At 44.0% G+C, this 21,854-nt stretch overlaps 1 protein-coding gene across 6 annotated transcripts in view; it reads right to left on the reverse strand.

The window, feature by feature from the left end:
* Window positions 1-21,854, reverse strand: part of SLX4 (SLX4 structure-specific endonuclease subunit) — a 33,264-nt gene that overhangs the window by 4,804 nt on the left and 6,606 nt on the right. For 3 of the 6 annotated variants that reach the window (XR_012777623.1, XM_075515178.1, XM_075515177.1), the window contains exons 2-13: window positions 21,656-21,758; window positions 19,134-20,534; window positions 17,680-17,943; window positions 16,683-16,857; window positions 14,708-14,923; window positions 13,504-13,718; window positions 12,063-12,376; window positions 10,267-10,549; window positions 8,788-8,876; window positions 5,485-5,631; window positions 3,583-3,752; window positions 262-2,732 (exon numbers count right to left, since the gene is read on the reverse strand). Coding sequence is in view for 5 of the 6 variants with exons in the window: in XM_075515178.1 (XP_075371293.1) it covers window positions 262-2,732; window positions 3,583-3,752; window positions 5,485-5,631; window positions 8,788-8,876; window positions 10,267-10,549; window positions 12,063-12,376; window positions 13,504-13,718; window positions 14,708-14,923; window positions 16,683-16,857; window positions 17,680-17,943; window positions 19,134-19,503 (4,714 nt within the window). In the remaining variant the exon portion in view is untranslated. The remainder of the gene's footprint in view (window positions 1-261; window positions 2,733-3,582; window positions 3,753-5,484; window positions 5,632-8,787; window positions 8,877-10,266; window positions 10,550-12,062; window positions 12,377-13,503; window positions 13,719-14,707; window positions 14,924-16,682; window positions 16,858-17,679; window positions 17,944-19,133; window positions 20,535-21,655; window positions 21,759-21,854) is intronic. The other 3 variants (XM_075515180.1, XM_075515179.1, XM_075515181.1) reach the window with 3 other exon arrangements.

Consider the following 21,854-nt stretch of genomic DNA (forward strand, 5'->3'; position numbering starts at 1 on the left):
TGCAAGGAGTACCATCACTATCAAAGAACCAGTGTGAATGAAACACAAGTGGCTATGCTCCAAGAATCCCACATTTAGATATGCTCTCTCCCACATCAGAAGATGACTGTACCTTCTCTGTGCCTGGCCCTGACAATGACTTCGGATCAGAAGACCAAAAGACCCTTTCAATGTATCAAGTGAACCACAGGTGAGATGACCACTTAAAATGAAAACAATTTAACCTAGTCCAATAAATCTGGTATCAATACAAGCTCTCACCAGGAGTCTTTACAGGATCTGTCTGACAGGCACGTGCTGCAGCTGACAACCTCTGAGACAGAGGAAGCATCTCTGGAAATTCATCTTCCTCCTCTTCTCCATTCCAGTCATCCCAGATTTTGGAGTTCAGGTAACTCGGTCTACTGCCCGCTGATGAACATGGCTCAATAGGACTCTTTTCAAGACAGAGCAAAGTTGTTCTTCTGCCAACAGGACTTCCTCGGAGAGGGGTACTGCCCTTAATTTCCTGCACGTGGACTGGGCTCTCCCACTGGTCATGCCAAGAGCCAGGTCTGGCGCTGCTGGCAGTGCTAGTCTTTGCACGGCTCACCTGGTTAGAGTCCTGGCTATTACCTCTGACTGGTGACAGATATTCAACATACCAGCAGTCATCAACGGGGACTGGGGGCTCATCACAAAGCAAGACGCTACTATTCAAAGAAGGCAGACTTATTTCCTTTTCACTGTCCTCTACCTCAACCACACTGATATTTGTTTTATCTTCCACTGACTGCTCATGGGACAAAGGCACAGGTTTGGATGAAAATGAGATCTTGGCACATTTGCTTTTTATGTTGGTGTGGCCAGGGGAGAGGAGAACTGGATCCCCTGGAGAAACTGGTGGAGAGTTCTTGGAAAATGATCCTGCTGCTGGGCTGCTGGAAGGGCTCCTTTCACTGACTGAGTTCTCCATAGGCAAATGTTTGTCTGACAACGTTGTTTCACAAACTTTTATTAAATTCCCAGTCATTTCATGGTTACTGTTACCTGCTGCTAAGTTCTTTGTGCTGAGTTTAGATCCTGGACTCTTTAAAGAATTAATACTTGTGACCTGAGTCTGTGTTGAGAAACTTCTGCTTTTGCTCAGAACCGGTGTATCTGGCACTAGCCAGGAGCTGTCTGTACCTGAAGACATTTCATGACCAAGCCTTTTTTCAGGGCTCAGGTTTGGACTCCGTTTGCTCTCCGTACAAGCATCTGTTTGTCTGCTGAGAGGCAATTCAGTGGACATCTTTACATCATTACTTATATGCACTGTATCTGTAATGCCACATGAGACCTGGGTTGATCTCTGCTCTGTTTCAGTGACTGATGAGTTATGTTCAGGTTTTGGTGTCTCAGGACCTTGTTCTACGTTTGTACATTTCAGTTGCCCAGGCATTTCCATTTTCTTCAGAGCAGAGCCTGACTCTGGAGACTTCTTGTCTTCTTGTAACTCCATTTCATCATCAGAAGACAAAACAATAACATCACCCTCCTTGTTCCCCTGAGCTGCAGCATCCTGAGTTCTGATGACCAGTGATGATAACACTGGGTCATGACAACACGTACGCTTGTTTAAATCAATGTGGGGAAGCTCTGCTGGAGAAATTGTGTTCTCGTTTCTTGATGCAGTATCCAGCTCGTTGGCTTTCTGAAAGTGTATTTCATCAGATGGGAATGATTTTTCCTGTTTGTTTTGCTTTGGTGTTGACACGTGTTCTGTGGCAAACTTTCTCTCTGATTTTGGAGATGCAGGTGAAGAGCCAACAGCAGGAAAAAGGGGCACATAAGGTTTGGGAGGAGGACTCCCATAAAAACTGTTCCTACGTGGAGAGAGGTCTTTTTGTGACTTGCTGTACAGAAGTGAATCATTAACATCAGCATGTTTTTCACTGGGAGCCTTTCCTGATTCTTTGATAACTTCTTTCATTGGGGAAGGCTCACAGTAATCTCCCTGAGTTGCAGAAAACAAGCGTTCATAACTTTCATTTATATTAGTATCACCATGGAAGCTAGGAAACTGTTTTTCACAGTGATCTGCCTTGTCACGTGAGACCTGAGATGATTCGGAATCCTTCACACCTTCACATCTCCTAACAGCCTCTCCTTCATTAGCAGTGGCATCATGGGATGCTACGTCCCATTTCTGAGGTTCACTGTGGTGAGGCACAAAAGTGGTCTGTGGATCAGTCACGCTTTTGCACCTATTTATATTCTGCATTTTCTCTTCTTGTGCAGACGAGTCACATTTAGATCTTTCCACATTATTGTCATCCCTCAAATCTTTGAAGCTGTTGCTCGTTGAAGCAGATTCATATCTCTTTACCTCTTCCTCCTCAGTTTGCTGGTTTGTACCTTGGGCTGCCTCAGTATCACTGCAGATGCTGCAGTCTGTTCCCTCGCTCACCTCTGTTTCACCTTGAACCATCTTCCTCTGAGTTGCAGCAAACTCATAGATTTCCTCCAGCTCCTGTTCACCCACCCTATTGTCATCTTCCTTCTGGCATTCAGGGTTCAGCATAGCTACTTCTTCCTCATCTTCACCAACCCACACTGACTTCAAGAGGTCTTGGAAGTTCTCAGCTCTGTCCTCACATTCTTTGTCATCCCTCACAGAGATAAGATCATCTTCTGAATCCACTCCAGAAGACACTTGACTTGCTCCAGTGTTGTTTTCACACTTTGCCATCAGTTCCCTCACACCAAACCTGCAAGCATATAATAGTAATGTTAGCATTTTCCTTCTCCAGTATTTCTTCACCATTTGGCTGCCTGATCACTCTTGTGAGCCTTGTAAAGAATTTGCATGAGGATGCTGGTTTCCTAAGATGTACAAGGTCCAGTAGACTCCTAAAATTCAGAATTCCCTTTTCCAGGTGTCACTCACATGAAAGCATCAGGCTCACTCATCCTTTTTTGTGTTTGAGACTAAACAGCTATATGACTACACTAAAACCCCTTTGCCATTTGCACTGGTGAGAGCCCCATGGAATGGCTGGGGCTGGATAACGTCTGTCACGTGCAAGCTTCATGGCTTTTTGGAGTGACAGGGCACCTCTGTATAAACATTTTGGCAAGACCCAACCATTTTCCCCCTGTATCTCAGCAACTGCTCCTATTTCAAGCTCTTTACTTAGCGCACACCTAGGATCACGACTGAGAGCACGGCTGACACAACACATTAGAGTTCTAAGCATCCAATACATTCTGCAAATGTTGTTCAGATTAAGTGCATCGCTAGTGTAATGCTTTGAAAAACACATATAGAAGATATGCTCGTCATCGTCAACATCAACTGTCAATAAACATCCTGAGACAAAACTCTTGGCAAAAGTCTGCTAAGCATATACTGAACATAGAAAATCTCACACAGATAAAACCTGAAGAGAGACTCATGGAAAAGATGAAGGTAGGATGTTCTTACGTGCAAGTTACATTTAAGAAGTAAGCAGAGGACTATGGAATTTGTAAGCCACTAAAACTGCAACAGAAGATATCAGGCTGGGGTCTGCGTGGCTGAAAGCATGAGGGGATCCAAAACATGCTCACGATACAAACCTGGCAGCCAGAGCCCCCACCTGGGGCAGCACCCCAGCAGGGATGTCAGCATCAGCAGCATAAAGGTATCGCAGGAACGCACACACCGCCTCTCCTGTCACGTCGCTCAGCAGCACGCGGCGTGTCTGCGCGTTCCCATCTTCCTCCACTAAGAACCCTTGGCTGTGAACCTGGGGTAAGAAGAAAGTAAACAAAATCCGTTTGCTAGTAAAGAAACAGCAACACCAACGTTCTTGTTCCTGTCAGCTTACTCCTTTCATTCGCCCAAGTCTTACCCTGGGACCTGGGCCTGATGCCTCAGAGGGAAGCTAAGATGACCCATTATGCAGAGCTTCATATGGAACAGGCCATTTCCTTCCTGACCCTACAGCTGTTAGCTTTGATAAAGTTTACTCGTTTTAGTCACACATATAAAAGATGATCTTAGAGTTCTCCAGTTAGTTTTGGAATCAAATTACTTCCCAGAACACAATTTTCAGAGTTATCTGCACCTCTCTACAAGCGAGCTTCCTCTGATCTGTTTTGAATTTACCTACCCTTGATGCACTGCCAAAACTCTAGTTCTCCTGGTGTCTCACAGGAGAAGAGACTCCATACAAAATACTACTCCACTGAACCGGACCATTATCTGTGGGGGTCCAACTTGATCTCAGGTTTTGGCAAAAAAGCATCTCCAGTTCAGTAAGGTCTCACTTTCTTTGCAGCCAAATCACATACTGTGCTATCTGAAACTCTCTCCAAAGTTAGGGGATGCTATGCAACAGAAAACACAAGCTCCAAAGTCATCTTTGATTAATCACTGTCTCCTTGTTACCCAAAATCTTCAACAAAGAAGAGCACTCCCTCACCTATACAGAAAATACACATGAAATGCTGCTCTGCAGGTGGGGACTCACAGGAAAACAACCCTCTGCAGGCATCAAAAATACGGCATAGGGCCAATCCCACAACTGTACCCACACAAATGATTCCTGCCCATGAAAACAGTGGACGGGAATGCTGAAGCCAGACAGAGTTGCAGGGAAATAACAAGAGAACAGGGCTAACCTAACAGTTTTTAAAGCCCTTTCATTTGTGGGCACATGCACATTTGCTAATAGTTGTGAAGATCCCTTAAAAATTTCATATTAAGACTGCTGTACGGCATATAGGAACTTGCTTCCCCTCCCCAAACTTTCATGGACACCTTAGAAATGGCCTGAGTCACCTTGGGTGGAAACTACTGCCAACATGCATGAGGATAAAACTAACTTTCCAAAAGGGCAGCTTTAGAGAAAGCTTCCTTTATTAGCGAGCTGGCGGTATGGACTGGTGGCAGCTCTGTGAAATAGGAGAGTTCAAATCTTAGGCTCAGTGCCTTTCACTGTCCCAACAGGAGGCTGCATAGGAGCAGGCTGGGAACTATTCAACTCAAAATGCTTCTGGGAACATAAGAACTATTTCACTAGCCTTGCAAAAAGCACAGTTCAGTGCAGCTACCTCCAAAGCAACTCTGAGAGTGACAAAACCTCCGTATAGGTTATTTTCAAGTACTTCCCAGAATCTCTCTACTCCATACTCAAGCTTCCCAGCCTGGGTGACAGGCAGGACACACCAAGATGCACTTGCACAGGTACAAAAATCCAAGGGCAAAAAGCACTTAGGAAGCCTCCTCCATTGCTCATGGACAGAATGCAGGGAAGGATCCTTGCCTCCCCACAGTCTGCCCAGATAAAGTACCACATTTTCCACCACTTTGTCGGGATTCTGGTTTCCTAAGCTGAAAAACCACTGCAGATCCAGAGGCACTTGCCATTAGGCCCAGCAGTGCTCTGTGCCGATTCTGTAGCATTAACTGACTGTGTGGGCGGGCAGTCTGGGCTCTCCTGAAGCAGAGGCTGAAAGTATGTCAGCAGTACTTACAACCTGAATGGCCTGTGGACACCGTGCGTACAACACAAACATGTGGGCATAAAGGACTTCCCCACAGTCCACCTGGAACTGGACATCACTTAAGTGGGGGTTGTTGACCATTGCACTGAAATCTTCAGCCAGCAACCTGAGAGAGGACTAGAACACAGAAGGAACACAAAGTCAGAAGTTACATTATAGCTGTCAAACATCTCCCTGAAAAATAAGAAGGGAATAACCCAGTTTATCAGCATTCCTGTACTGTGGGCCCCAGTCTAGATACACTGCCTTTGCCTCCTGAAGATAATTATCAGCATTATCAGCTTCAGGTCTTCCATACGACAAATAAGCAGACAAGCCTAACAGATGTTTCTGGCTTTGCTTTCCTCCACTTTTTCAAAGTCTGGCAATTGTGAAGAAAGGGCAGTCGTGTTATATTCTACTATACTTGTTCTGCCTTGTATTACAGCACATTATCACCCTCAGATCTGCACCACACCATTTCCTGATGTGGTCTAGCCACTGCCTACAGTTGGCCTCTTGATCTACTGCCTTCCACCACATTTTTAGGAAACTGTAATTTCCACTTTGACGGACTTGAACTCAATTCACTATAATTAGAGTAAGAGGAAAGAGGATGACTCAGGGATGGGGTAATGAGCCTTTCTTCTCTCGTTCACTGTCTGGCAATGACAGCCGAGAAAGCAGCTCTGCAACAAGGGGCCCACATAGATTAAATCTAATGTAGATGTCTAGTTCAAAGGAACTTGTGTGCTTGTTACTGAAACCCCTTTTGAAAACTCCACTCAATTATAAAAAAGAAACATAACTTCTATTATCATTCTAGAACCCCTTGCTGAAATTTTGGGGAGGGCTTGTTGACTGAGCTACCTGTGACTGGTTACTGGTGATGGTAAGGTCAGGCCCAGGGCATGCTGCCAAAGACAGCAATGATGAACGCTCTGTTTCTGCTCTGGAGCTGCTCCCAGTACAAACCCACCCCAGGCAATCTTCTAAAGACTCAGATCCCTCTAGGCAAGCGTTGCAGCTCTGGAGGTGGCCAGTGCTTCAGAGAAGTGTGAAATACCCTCAGCTCACGGTTGAGAGGCTGTCTCACTGCAAGTGGAAACCAGTTTATAGTTAACACACTAATCATTGACCTTGTGCTTTTCAAACCTACTGCAGAGCTGAGGAACTGCAAGTTTTATTCCAGTGAGCATCTGCATGAGATGCAGTTCCACCTGGAACAACACAGCTCTTTATTTTATTAGCAGGTTTCTACATTAGCAGTGGACTGTGGAAACCCAACCTTTCTACTCGCTCCAGCATGTGTTTGCAGGCAGCCAATACTAATTAGCACCAAAACAGCAGCACACACCGGAACACTTCTTCCAGGCCTTCATAGGTGGGCTAGAGAAGACTCTGCATGTCGTGGCAGTGGTGTGGACTGATCTCCAAGGGGAAGACAGGAAGCTCAGTCTGGAAACTAATCTGATGTTTCTTGCTTTCTTATTCTTGGCAGGTAGGATACCTGCAAGACAGTACCTCAGGAAGCCAGCAAACACAGACTCCTGATGCTACGTTCCAGGCAGCAAGCCCAGAACAGCTTTCCTGCTGATGCTAAAATTATGAATCAGGAACGGGGAAATTAAGTAAGGCTAGAAACCTCCTGGCTGCACCATTCTCTGTGAAAAACAAACAGACCGGTCTGAAGACAGCTCCAAGTGGGCATGTGCTCCTGTCGGAGAACACACCAGAACACTCTCTCCTACTGAGGAGGCCAGCTAGACTGGACAGATGTGACAAGGGTCTCAAGCATGGGCAGGGGGATGTGTTACCAATGGAATGGATGTATTTGCTCTACATGGTTACACTCTGTCTGTGCTCATATAAAGCACAAATCTCTCCCACTGGCAATCCAACTCTTCAGCAACACTTCATTTGCTCAGGAAAATTATCATGGAATCAAACTAAATGTGAAAAAATGATCATACTGGTTTTGCTGGTAGCAAATGAGTTTCAACGACAGTATCAGAACAGCTTCTGTATTGCTACAGGCCTCTGGTTTAATAGACTCAGAATCTTATAAAACAAGGTGTTTTTTCCTGCTAAGGATTTTTTTTTTAATACCCCCAAAGAATATCTAGAGTTTCTGTAACAAGTACCTGGGATGCTCAAGTTTAGTAGATTCCCATCTCACAGAACTGCCTCCTTTTAGAGGTCTCTTAATTCTATTAGCACAATATGAAAGTGCTTTCTCAAGGCACCAAAATTTATCTGGCATCAAAAGCTACTAGCTTTCATGGCATGATTATTTATTATCAAACCAAAGATAGTAAGTTTCACCAGATAAAGTGGATGACCCTGGTAAGAAGATGAATTAGGGGGTTTTTATATGCACTTCAGTTGAAGAAAACTGATTATACATCCATGGGGGATTACAAATCCACTGGTGCATCTGGGGTAAGATGTGATCTACAGAACACTACTGGCTTGATAAAAAAATCATCTGTGACTTACTGCCTGTATTCTTCACCTACTCACCACAGAGAGCACACTGATTTTCAAGCTAGATCCTCTGATATGTGTTCCCACAATTGAGGATTTTCTATACTAAACCTTTTAAAAGCTCACATTAGCAGCAAAAAAGTGCTCATCTCCATGGACCTCACAGCACTCCACATCATCTATCAGGCTTTTATACCAGATGAGAGAATTCAGTGCAACTCAGCAGTCCTTGCAAGAATTCTCTCTTCCACTGCAAGGCACGGCATAGAGACAAAGGTGACAGAGGAGGAACAGCTCCATTCAGAAGCACCTGAGGTAGCTGGGTGTGTGAGCCCGGAGGAAGCACCAGGCAGCTCTGTCTCTCCTGGGCTGCAGCTGATTTTCTCTTGGATAGCCTGGGCATTAAAGCAGAGTACTGCCTAATGTGGTGCAGCTGCATCTCTGGTTCCTACCCCCAAATACTCTTAGTGCTGTAACATAACTCTTTAACTTAGTTCTCTTTACACAAACTACACACGGATTGGCCTTATGTTACCTGTCATTTTAAATCATCTCTCTCATCAGGTAGAACAAGTACTGAAAAATCCACAGGCCTGCTTGTGGGCACCAATGAAATACCACCACGCGTGCTGATCTCACCTGTGCCCACGATGATTCCTGAGTGACTGTGAACCTTAAGCACCTCTTTGTTTGTATGGAAAGGAATGGGAAATATTCCATACTTCTATGAATTGCACAAATGCAATAGCTTCTTTTTTACAGCGATAAACGAATTTTCAAAAAGTGGAAAAAAAGGGTTGGCCTTACTCTTTTACAGCTGCTCGTCAGGAGGCTCTTCTCTTTGGACGAGGGCACAAAGCCACTATGTGGAGTATCACTGGAAGTCAGTTCTTTTCCTCAAAGAAGAAAATGCACATCACAAATCACATACAACTTCTCTGTGAGACAGAGTGATGTAAGAACTCCTAACAGGATCTTTGCCATGACAGCTCCCTGAGACAGCTGCCATAACCAGCCTCACTGAGTTGAAGGCTCAGCATCTCCCTCATGCCTTCACTGGAGGGTTTGTCTCTGGGCTGTGACAGGCTGTGGGTACCCAAGTACCATTCAGTCAGGAGCAGCACCAATCTACTGCAGATCTGTGTGTGCCATAATCACCCAGATGGAGGAACTGCAGAGTGCAGCATGCTTCTCTGCTTTCACATCTCAGTTTTCCTCCAGTAGGAAAAAAACTACGACACAGAGTGGGATGGGACATGCCACGGTCTCATCCTAGCAGACAGGGAGAATGCTGTGGGCCCTAGTGCTCAGAGGCAGTCGGTGAAATCAATTTTGCACAGCCTGAGCCCTGCAGTAGTCTACAGAATGCACAGAACAGGATGCAGAGCAACAGAAAGAATTAATGTCTTCAGAAATCGGTTCTGGTGCATTAGTGTCTGCACAGTGTTTTTTTTCCACCTGGTCTCATTTACACACACAATATACATTTATGTGCGGAAATGATTTCCCTCACCCAGGAAGCTGTATCTCCACTGAAATCCCAGGATTAGTTTTATAGGACCAGGAATCATTTGCTGCAGTTTAGTAGGGGAAGTGAGGTATATTATACCCAAGTGAAAATGCAGACAGGCGAACTTAGCAACCATGTTCTCTTCCACAGGTGAACAGGAGACACACAATACATTGTGCTGAGCAGCCAGGCCATTTTAAGGGATATCATTGACCTTGAAATGTGCAGTTGTGCATCACATGCAACTATGACTGGGGACATTAGAGTTGCCCATAGAGGAATTCTAGGTGCTGTACTTTTTCAACCCTGTATAGGTACAGATAAACTTCATGTTTGTGTAATCAATGTACCAACATAAAATCATCCCTCTTGCACATTTCTCTCATCCAATTGTCTCAAGACCTGAAAAGAAAGTGCACATAACAAAGACTGTCCAAACAGCAGGGATGAGGATTTTGTCCCAGCTGTTGAACATCTCTGGGCTCCCTCCTGGCAGAAAATACTTTGATGTCTTCAAGGGAATTTTAAAATAAAATTCAGTATCTGCTGTCCAGGAGCTCTCTTAAGCGCTGGGATTTATGAATCATTTCAGAAACGTCAGCTTGATTGTATATAAAGCCTACTGCAGAAAAATGTCCCCGCACAACATCACCTCTTGGATCAACATCAACACCCTGTGGGTGCTGTCATGGCTCCCCTAACTTAGCACAGTGTAAGTCTGGCTCTGTGTAGCTGAAGGGACTAGGGACGGGGCTCACAAAGCTGCCAGAACTTACCTGGCTGCTCTGCTGCCTGAACGTGGGCAACATCAAGGTTCCACTGAGTAAGGGTAAGTCCTTCCCTGGCCAACTCAACTAGGTCCTGCAGGGTCTGAACATCCTTCTGGCTGTGAGGTAAAAACTGTCCATCTCCTTCAGGGCCTGACTTGGATTCATCGGAAGTTTGGCCTCCAACCTCTGTGCAAGCGGGCTCATGAGAACTGAGGTCAGGCTGAATTTGCTGGGATACTTTTGGCTGATCAGATCCCACTGATGGCAGAAGGTTCTCTGGCTTATGGTTCTGATCAAAAGAGGAGGAAAAAAAGACACCAATAAATTAGGTCTCTTTTTATGTATTTGCAGAGCTCAGAGAACAGTCTCTACTTCATACTTTTGAAACATCTAGTAAAGGATTACAGAGCATTCCCCAGGTACAGGGGCTTCTGAGGCAAAAGCTCTCTGCAGTTTTATGAAGGACTCTCCAGAGATAAGACAGCTCTGAACAGAAGAAAGGAAACTACAACAGAAAATGCAGAAAAGGTGGTTTCTCCAGGAGCATGTCTGTGCAGGCAGTTGCCAAGCAGGGAGAAAGGATGGCGGAAATGCTCCCACTCCAACATCTAAATATTTCATTATAGCTGGAGTGCCTGGCAACAGCCACAGCTGAAGCTCTCCAGGTGCTTCTGTTCTGAGTTCTGAAATGCTTTTGCAGTTACATGTAACTAAATCAAACTTTCACCTTGGAGCTGATATTTTCCAGGTTTGGTCTCTGTTTCCCAATAAAGACAGTTTTGTTTGTTTATTTCTAAGTAAAAATGGTTTAGCTATTTCTGTGAATGGAAAAAATCAAATGGGAAAACACACCCTTGCCATGATTTTAAAGGCTTTTCTACTTTTTATTTTTAAACTTCTCTGGCAGTTTTTGGCTTGAACGAAACGTTGAAAATCTTCATAGAATGGAGCCCCTCCAGTACAGCACTAGCCTGCGATAAGCCAGTGAAAAACTCTGGGCTTTGACTAGGGAAGAAGTATTAAATAAAGCACCTATATATTGCACAGTAGTTTTTGAACAGAAGCACCAAATTCTTCAAGAAAAGAATGAGGGAAGGAAGAGAAGTGATATCCTTCTCAGCAAGCAAGTGTGTGATCAGACGAAAAGAGCTTTATCTACTTCTGTAGGCACTTTTTTTAAAAATACAGAGCATTGAAAGAGGCAGGAGATCTGGATGAAAAACAGAATGGAACAGTGGAACTGAAAACTGGATCAAAGCTCATATGCAAGAGGCAGTGGGATGCACAGGGAAAGCCTGAAGTGCAAATGCTTCACTTTAGAACTCTAGATGCTCCCACCTTCTCCTCTGTGCAAGGCAAGTATCAGTCTTCACTTTAAACTTTTCACCCAGATCCTTGCTGAGTGCAACACATGGGCAAAGCTCATACTAGAATCAATCAGAGAAAAGTGCCAAGAAGGAAAACAAGAGTCAGGCTGTTGTAAACGTGGACAAACTAGTGGCAAAATGACCACAATGGGGTCCCTTTACTCAGTACTCTCTGTTCCCATCAGTTATATTTTCTGAAAGCTCAAGGAATAACATGAGTGAGCTTCGGTCTCCTCTCCGAAAGGGAGAAATGAAAGTTCAAGATCATAAAACCTAACTGTGTAAGACCAGGGGACAACAGGGCACGAGCAGTGAGTATGAGCATGCAGAGGCAGGGGATCACTCATTTAAATACCAAATGAGGAAACAGAAGGGTTACAGGGCAAGTGAACTAGGGCATACAAGTATCAGAGCAAGGACAAAAGAGCATCACACCTGCACAGGCTTCCAAGGTACAATTGGAGGGGTTAATCCAGCAGTGTAGAATGATTCAGGGTCATAGGGTCCTGTCAGTGCACTGATATTCCATAAAAAGCACTCCCTGGTTTTGGACAATGGCAAGAGCCAGGTTGCTTTCCCAGATTCATCCTCCAAAATCCTACTAGTGGGAAGCTGAGGGGTGGGAGGGAATTCCACCTCTTCTGCAAGCAACATAGCTACTCGCTCTTGGATCCTTTTGCGGGCCTTCTCCGGGTCCTGAAGCAGTAATGGTGGAGGTGCAGTTGGGCCTCTTTTACGTCGTTTTTTCTCTTTAAAAAGAAAAAGAAGAGGAACCCAAATAAATAAACAGTTGAACACACAGGGCAGAGGAGCTCAACATGCCAGCTCCTTCAGGTGTTGTAGTCGGTGATGACCAAAAGGCAGCTACAAGCTGAACACAACTCTTAAAGATTTCCGCAGGTAGTCCGAAGCCTCACATCACCCTTATGGGAGAAATGAACTCCAGAAAAGACTGACTCCTGCTCACGCTGCTCTGCTGCCTGTTGGGAGCCATCACATCTCTACAAAAGCTGATCATTATGGAAACAACTGACATGCATGCAGTCTACCTCCCAGACCCATGGAATGGTGCCTGTACGGCACTTGACTAGATCCCAGTGCTTCGCAAAAAAGGGAGAAAAAAATGCCAACAAATCCATGAAGGAGTTCTTTTTTTGTGTACAGGTCACTGATGATATCAAATCACAGCTCACACGAACACTGAGCAACTTTCATTTGGAAATCCTGCCTCTTACTACCTTTGCCTTACTAAGGCCCAACCCCCAATCCAACTGGCAGTACCTACTGGCAGGAGGAGACCTGAGCAGGGTCACGAAGAGTGAGGTCTCCCCTCTATACAGCACTCAACACTCTCCCCTGGCAGCTGTCTTCCTTTCTAAACCTTTCTGCACACTGAAATAGCGAAGCACATGCTCAACAGCATGTAGTATACACATGTGTCTGTCACAGGAAGAAAACAGAGAGATAAGAGATAAGGCTGAAAAAGCTGCATTAATCCAGGTTGCAGCAGGATGAATAGGAAAAAAATCTACTGCAGGAGAAATAACAATAATCTTTTCACGTTATTTCTTTTCACTTCCACAGTTTACAAAAAACAACAGCTTATCTTAAGAATATTTTACAGATTCAAAACAATAAATCGGTGAAAAAAGCATGAGATTCCTAAGGGATTTCACTAAAACCCATGGACATCCTGCAGTCTTTCTTGACTGTGTGTGGATACTGCATATTGTTGAAGCTCTGACAGCTTAAATAAAACAGAAACAGGGCTGTCATCCCTCTTATACCCAACAGGAAAGTTTTAGTGAAGAGCAAGCTGTGTTACATTACTCCTCCAATAACACAGCCTTTGACGCTAACTCACTTTAACACATACCTGATCCTGGCTTCCATTTGATTGGCAAAGCAGCCACTGGTTTTACATTTGTAACTGATTTTGCTTGTTCCTGCTTTTCTTGCTCCAACAGAGAGCGTGACATTGCCATAGCAACCAGCAAATCTTCATCCTTAGTCTCCAATTTGGCCCTCTTCTGCATTTTCTTTGAGTCCTCTTTGGAGGAGCCTTTTCGCTTTGACCCGCTTGGTTGATTGCTGAAATACAAGAATGCAGCAGGAAGCCTAAGTTAATGTGACTGGATCAGAGACAAGAAACACTGAGCACTGCAGACCAGCTGCTCTACTTGCTCTGAGAGATTCCCATATCCAGGATAATGAGAAACTATTCACTACTTTCCTCCCTAGCAGAGAGCAAAGGATTTCTTATCATCCATGGAATTTAGAGCAATTTAGAGAAAATCTTATTTTGAAAAGGTAAGTGCAAGACCACAGCACTGATGTAAGCATCTGCTATCTCTACCTTGAATGCTGTTTTATACCAAAGGGGACAAAAAAAAAGTTGAAGCAGGGTAAAAACAAGGTCACCAGAAAATGCTTTCCCACTCTTCTGCTTCCACAGGGAACCGGCAACAGTCCTTCCTCAGCACAAAGGGACTTACGAGCCCTTCTACAAATTCAGTCAGGCACCACTTGCTGTACTCTGAAGATTCTGCTCAAATCCAAGACACCAGATGCAGCTCTGTACTGAGCACATTTCAAAACATCACGTCTGTTTCCTCCTTGGCTCGGGGTGTAAAGCACATATATCCAGCAGAGCCACAAGCCGAATAGCTGAGGCGTTGGCACGACAGATGCTGAGGAGAGACTGCATACTCGTACTGTGCGGTTTGCTTTAATAAGCTCAAACACACCATTCAGCTTTACTGCATAATTGCCTCATAGAGCACAAATATTTCTGACAAACCAGTGTAAGATTATTTACTCCCCATTTTGCTCCTGCCTGCTGACTTTTAAAGTCATCCACCACCTGACCGCTTCTGAAGGAAAGCGAGATGATTTATCCAACTAACTACCACGCTCTACTCATGTGGTACTGGGTCATGGCTCTACTTGACCTTCTTTGGGCTTGGGGCCCACCCAGCCTGCGAGTCTGCCTTGCTTCTACTCTTCATCCCCAGGAGCACAGGGTCAATGTCTCTCAAGCCAAAGAAAGTAACCAGCAGCTTTTATTTTCACCAGCTTACCTGGGACACTGAAGAGGTGCATCACCAAGCGAGGACACCTGCAACTGCACTGCCTGAAGAAGCAGCTTAGGAGGAACATCCATCTCGACAGCACAGCGTTTCAAGTGACTGACTCGGCTCTGTGGGGTTTGGAACTGCTTCCCGCAGATGGGACATTCAGGGACCAGTGGTTTGCTGGAGGATGACATCTGCGCTTCTTCCATCTCATCCAGACACCTGTGAGATGATGGCAAAGCTTACCTCTGAAGACTTTAAAACTGTCCACACTAAGATTTAAACCACAGTAAAGAAAAGGGAGCACAATCATCCCTAATATCTGCAACAGCTGAAGAAACATCCCCTAAAGAAACAAGAATTATGTACCCATCACTGTGATGAATATGACATATAACAGCTACATGGAAATTATGGCCTCAGAGGCATATTAAAAACATGTTGCTCAGAAGCAAATGCAGGTAATAACCTTCTTTAACTTCACTGCGTGTCCATCACCTAATCCCTCTTTCTACATTCATTCTAACATTCCAGCTAACTTCTAAACCACCATTAAAAAAAAGAATCACCCTACCAGAGAAATGGTAAGTCTTCCTCACCTGAAACAGGACTACTTCTTGTCCTTCTTACTACTTTTGTAAGCATGACCAGATGCAGTGTCAAGAATGCAAGCATTTTCAAGTCAGATATCTCACTTGACAAGGACAGTGTTTTAGGTCACAGAAAAGGGACCGGTCGAAATGAACACTGCACTTAAGAGTGAAGGATAATGAACTTCTAATAATTTCTGGTAGGCCAAAACTATGTAAAAATTTTTAATGGTTCTTTTTCTGTCCTCTCCAAAGAGATTCAGGGTGTGAAATCCTGGATCTGCAGTACCTGTTATAAAAATCACTCCCTGATTAGGTAATGATACACACTACCTACACATACAGGGTTGTGTAAAAGACCCTTCATCTGATGTACTAGGACTGGTGATTACTAGTTTGCCAGTGCATCTATCCATCTACAGCTTTACCTCTTGTGATGAAGGCTGCTATAAAAAAATCCATTGCTAATATAACCTTGTAATCTCATCATATGATTACATGCTTAATAGTTCAGAAAGCAGACTTAATTTCCAAAAAACATTTCTGACACACTGTCACTGTTTTACAACCTCTGTCCTCTCAAGCAGCAGTAAATATCTGAAGACAGAAACAGCAATAACACCTCTAAAGCTGCAGCTGCAGATAACCCTAATGAACATGAGCCACTCAATAACATGATGTAGGACTCTACAAATCAAATCACTCTTGCCCTCTGAAAGTGCTGGAATTAAGAAATTAAAACTATTCAAATGTGCTGTTTCTGACAATTTCTCAACAGAGAAGCACAGACTTTTAATTTACAAAGAGCTATCTGTACATAATATATTTACAGTACTTGGTATTTACCACTAAGGAAACTGTTACATTAATGGCACTAATTTCAATTTAATTGCACGATTCTGACAAAAGCGAAGGCAGGGATGCCTCTCTACTCTCATGGCCAAAGCTCTACAATGCAAGTTAGTCATCTTTCTGAACAGTACCACTTTTCCCTCAGCAAACAGCTCGGATATGCCGGACATACTAGATGTCCTTAGACAAACAACTTTTAGCAAAATAGATCAAACATTACTTTGTTGGCTGAAATCAGAAGATCTCAAAATCTGCAGTAGTGGGTCCTCATTAATTTTGCTAGCCACTTCACAGTCGCAGCCCCTCTGCCACACTACTGATGAAAGCAGCATTGGCCTTACCACACACATGCAGAAGCCCTGTAAGGGCCAGACAATCAGCCTCTGGTTTGAGATCAAAACGCCTTGTTAATTCAAGCCATAAAGGTCAATGCCACTATGCAGATTCCCCTGCTGCCATGTTCTGTAATGGCTACGCTGACTGAGCAGTCTGTGAGGTTAAGGGGGAGAGGATGTGGACACATTGTGCTGGTCTTTCACCTGTTAACATGCTGCTCTCGTCGTGTTGTGTTCATGGCTGAGAGATCCTTCTGGCAGATCTGACAAAAGAACAAGCCTGCATCCTCTAGGCTTGCCAGGGCTTCCTCTTTGGTTTCCTGCTGAAGAGCCAAAGCCAGAGCACCATCATGCTCCATGGATGGAAGATGGCAGGTATCTGGCAAAGAAGGGAGAGATGATCTAAGACAGAAAACTAAGAATCCTGTATGAAAAGCATAGCACTGTTATACTTCTCACTATTAGTTTATTAAACTAGACATGTAAAAATGAATTGCAATCTTTCTCTTGCATCTTCATATTTGATTTCTCACAAGGGAATGTACAAACTGCACTTTAAACCCTACAGGCCTGCACTACCCTGGGAGCAGGAGGTGGCAATTTGTTCAGAGTACATCACACGTCAGACCCAAATGAAGGGTAAGTTTTGGCTATAGTTTCTGGGGAGAACATGGGGTCTTACACACCACATATTAAGACACAGCAGATTTTCACATCCATACAGAACCAACAGGGCCTTGAATTATAATGAACCAAACCAGAGTAAAATTGCTGTGAATTCAGTTCATCTGCATAGGACATATTACCTTCGAGAGTGCTTGGAGATCTACCAAAGATGGGGGCTACCTAAGATTCACATTTACCTAACAGTTACCTAACACTGTCCCAAGGGAGGGATGACAAAGTTCACTGATCCTGTTGGAATTTCAACCTGTTTCCAAGAAGACAATTATCCCTACAGAATCGAGCATAAGGTTAATTCAGCCTCAGAGAAGAGCTGGGAGAAAAGTACGGATAGTCCTTTAAAAATAGAGAAAGCAAGTTTTCTCAGCGATCTGGAGTGATTTATTTAGTGCTGCACACTGAGCCACTAGGCTAGCTGGGAACAAAGCCCAGGAATCCGGACTGCTTCTCATGCAACCATTCTCACCAGCCCACAGCACTCTTCCTGCACGTACAACAGCTAACAAGAGAAACGTACCATTCTCTGGTGGGTTCTGCTCCTGGCTTTCATCAGGGAAATCCCCGCTGGCTACAGACTTTGGCAAGCTATCATCTGTGCTGTGTTTTAGCTGCTCAGGTGCCACTCTCTTGAACTGCTGCATTCTCTCCACTACCAGCTCTGCTACCCGCATCTTCGACCCTGCGAGCGGTGGTATCTTTGAGGTGGGTGAAGAGCAGGTCCCTGGCTGCGTAGCAGGATGGAAGGATAAGGTAGTCTGGGAACAACTACTCAGAGTATTTACTAGAGGGGGAGAAAACACCAGAGCTTTACCAGTCAGTTTTAAACACATAGCTGAGCTGCCCAGATTGCTGCTTGGAAGCCTTCCCCAACAGCAGCCTAAGCCAGGCTCAGTTTTGCAACAGCCATTTTTAGAGGAAGAAGCAAACGATGTGTTTAGCTATTACGTGACTTTATACTTGATAACCACAGTAACAGTATCAGGCTTCTGTGCTAGAGCAGAGTTTAGATATCCCTATATCCCTTTTAGAGGAAGGAATATTAAGGAAGACCTTGCCTGAAGGTCACTAGTGAGAGCAACAAGCAAGGCAGCCCTACAGCCCTGCTCTCCCCAGCATCCCCACTGCAGGATGTCCTGTGGTTCCTGCTGTTCGTCACTCTGATCTCCAAACCCTAACTGTGACTCAAACTTTCAGGCTCTGAGCTGAAGGGACCATGAGTTCCCAAAGAGAGATAGTAACAAGCAGGAGGCAGAGGCAATGCCGGACTAACACCTCAGCATACCGCTGCTCTGCTTGAGGTATCCTGTAGTTATGGGCAGCACGCAAGATGGGATGAAAGATCCTGCCAGCCCAGTATCTTGTCTGTGAGTGCAGTCAGCCACGCATACTTAAAGGGTGATCAGGACAGGACAGCTACAAAAAATTCCTTCTCTTGGCTGACCTTATTTATCAGTTTAAGGACTTCCTGCACTGGTAATTGCATTCTGGCCATCATGTTTAATAACCATTGAAGGACTAATCCTTTATGAATTAATCCAACCGTTCTTAACTTGCTTATATTTGTGGCTTTGACAACATCCAGTGGCAATATATTTCATAATAAAATGATGTGCTGGGTGAAAAAGCACCTCAATATATTCTAAGCTTGTTTCTAGATGATTTGAGGGTGTTTTTCTCAGTTCTGATTTTGCAAAAAACAGTGAATAATGACTCCCTAACACATCACTTCATACCAAGGCTTCACCTTACGGAAGGACATCTTCTGCCTGCCTGTAGCACAAAATACACTCCTAGGTTAAACCCCTGGATAAGCCTAAGTAGCTAAGTGTAGATGGAAACCCAAGATGCAAGTCTGCTTCGACCAGTGCTGCTATATGTCCCCTCCAGGTGGACTTCTGAAGAGCTCCACTGAACTACAGAGTGTTTTCAGTCCTAGCCTATTTTCTGTTTGAAAGATTTCAGTTCACTCACCTGTCAGGGTCCTCTGGCTACACTCACTAGCCACTGTACTCAGCTGGCTGGCAGGGAAGGGGTTTCTCTTTCCGTCCCCTTGTGCAGTCTCACCACTACTACAGGCCGCAGCGTCACCATCTTCTTTGTGCACCAATGTTTGTTCCTTTGGACCTAAATCTTGAGGCAAGTTCGTTTCCTTCACTGCTCGTAAGTGATGATGGTTTTGGCTCTTAGCAGCAGCTTTGCCTCTTCTTAATTTGCTTCTTGCTGCAGTGCTCTTTGACCTGTTCTGAGCCCTCTTTGCTGCCTCAGTATCCCCAGCTTTTTTCTTCGCTCTACCCAAAAGATTTGCCCACAACTCTTTAAAATCATTGTCCTGTTCATCCATTGGCCTGCAGGTTCCAGTAACACTGTGGCCTAATGACACTGTGAGGATGGGAGGGCAGGGAAGATAGCAGAGTCAGTTCAGGTCTGCATCCTCCGTGACCTGCAATTTTCACCAAGTGAAAATTCCACCTTCCACTACCTCAAAGATCTCCATTCTCCAGACTTCAGTGAGGTCAACACAGTGGGTACTTCTCCGCTGTTCTGACAGTTCATTCTTCCACACTTAATTCACAGCCATTTAGTAGAACACATTCTCTCTCCAAGGACCCCACTTGCTTTCACACATAATGCATTGACAATTTGGTTCTTCAGAGGTCTCTAGACCATAAGTTAAGCACCTCAGTTCGTACAGAGCATGCATAGGATCTTCGTGATATGCTACAGGGCTTCAGAAAGACACTTAATAAAGCCCTTAAAGAAATAAAAAAAGGTGATTATGTCGGATGGTATATGCATATACATTGTGGGACAGGGCTGGGGTAGAACTCTGAAGGAGGAGAGAATTTGTATAAAATAGTAAGATAAGAAAAAGCACGTATTGACCCAAAACACTATCACTATAATTGTACTACAGACATGCACAAGCCACATAAGGAAAGAAGGAAAGCATTCAAAACAGGTATCTGATACTGGGTAGGCTTTTGTCCTGGAGCTCAGGATTTGAGACTGTCCTTTTTTTATATGCATTCATACTTACATTTATATAACACAAGACCAGGGAATGCAGCAGTGGAGGAAAAAACCAATGTCCTTCAGATCAAGCAGCTATTCTAGAGAGTAAAATTCTGCTTTGCGACACAGCACCTTTAAAGAGGAGAGCCCGACCTCATTTTGAGCAGTCAGTAAAGGCAGTTTCTGGCATTTCAGAAGGGTTTCTGGGACAAGTCTGAGAACAACTCTATCAAACATGTTCATCCTTTCTCTCCTCTTAACTCCATGGCTGCTCACATTCAGGATTAGCTCTCCTGCTAATACTGAACTCTTCCTCTGAGTACTCAATACACCATGGCACTTACCATGTTTCACAAACTGCTGTCAAATACACAAAGTAAACAGACTAAGCAAACGGTATTTTTAAATTAGTTTCTTAATCTTTTCAGCTACAGTAAGAACAGCAGTACTAGCTAGGGATTACTTGGAACAGCACTAGATACAATGTCCAGATGGAAATGCCATCAACCACCAGGCAACATTAAAACTAGATCTCTATTCTTAGACATTTTGATTGTCCTCTTCTTCCTAGTCCTAAGTTCACTATGGTTCTGGCTATTTTACCAGAGGTTTTATATTGCTCCCAGAACCTATTTCTTTCAATCCTAAACTGCAGTGTTTCACTTGGAATGGCAGCAGCTGTGGTTCAGTTTCTCCAGTAAAGCTCTGGGCACAGAAAGACTCAAAAAGCAGGAAAAACACATGCGAGATTGTTTTCTCAAATGGCTTGGCTGCAGACATGTGAGGCTAAGGAATGCTGGTTACACACTTTCATGGGTCAGCCTTTCCTATAAGCAATTACAGATGTTAATGGATTTATTTATTTTAAACTTGGGCTCCCAAACCAGCAGAGGATTTTGCTGTGAATCTTGGAGTCGTTTCCTGTTAGACAGAAACTGAAGTTTTATGTAGCCAGTTCATAAATTTGATTTTCCTGGACAGAATCTTGGTGTAGTTATCACTATAAATTGACCATTTTCTTCTAAGTAGGAGACAGCATGTGGAGAAAAACAGAATCTCACATCCTCCGTGGCTTTAAATACCTCTCACAGACACATTCGTACTGTCATATTATTTATAAGGGGTTCCTGATATTAGACTTTGAAACAGATCAGCACTTTTGTGTTTGCAATCAATGTTCAGTGCCCCAGGCAGACCAAGTCAGACATACAAATGATGCAAAACTAAGTAAGAATTTATCTGTCTTACTCCTCCCTTTCCAGACTTGTATTTACAGGCTCCCGCTCTGTTCAACATCTCAGTATTTCTGATGCTGCTGCTATTGGTGCACCTAAGAGCCAGCTCTGGCAGCAGTTTGTAAAGCTTGAAAAGTAATGGCTTTGAAAATAATTTATTTCAGTATAGTATTGAATTCATTTTGGAAGATTTTAGGACTCAACGAATCACAAAGCTGATCAAATAAAATAAACAGCAGCACTTACCTATCCACTTAGATGCCCAATCTATAGCCCAGTTGTGCCCTTCAAATAAACGTGGATCAGCAAAATGGTACAAAGCAGGACCAGTAAGAATGAAAGACAGAAACTGGAAAATGGAAGGAAAAGGTTAGATTTAGTGTCTTTTGTACAGACTGCTCTTTCTGCTGAAGCTACAAGTTGCAGGGGGAGGGAGACAGCAATA

This window comes from Mycteria americana, chromosome 12, assembly GCF_035582795.1.
Source record: "Mycteria americana isolate JAX WOST 10 ecotype Jacksonville Zoo and Gardens chromosome 12, USCA_MyAme_1.0, whole genome shotgun sequence".
Lineage (NCBI taxonomy): Eukaryota > Metazoa > Chordata > Aves > Ciconiiformes > Ciconiidae > Mycteria > Mycteria americana.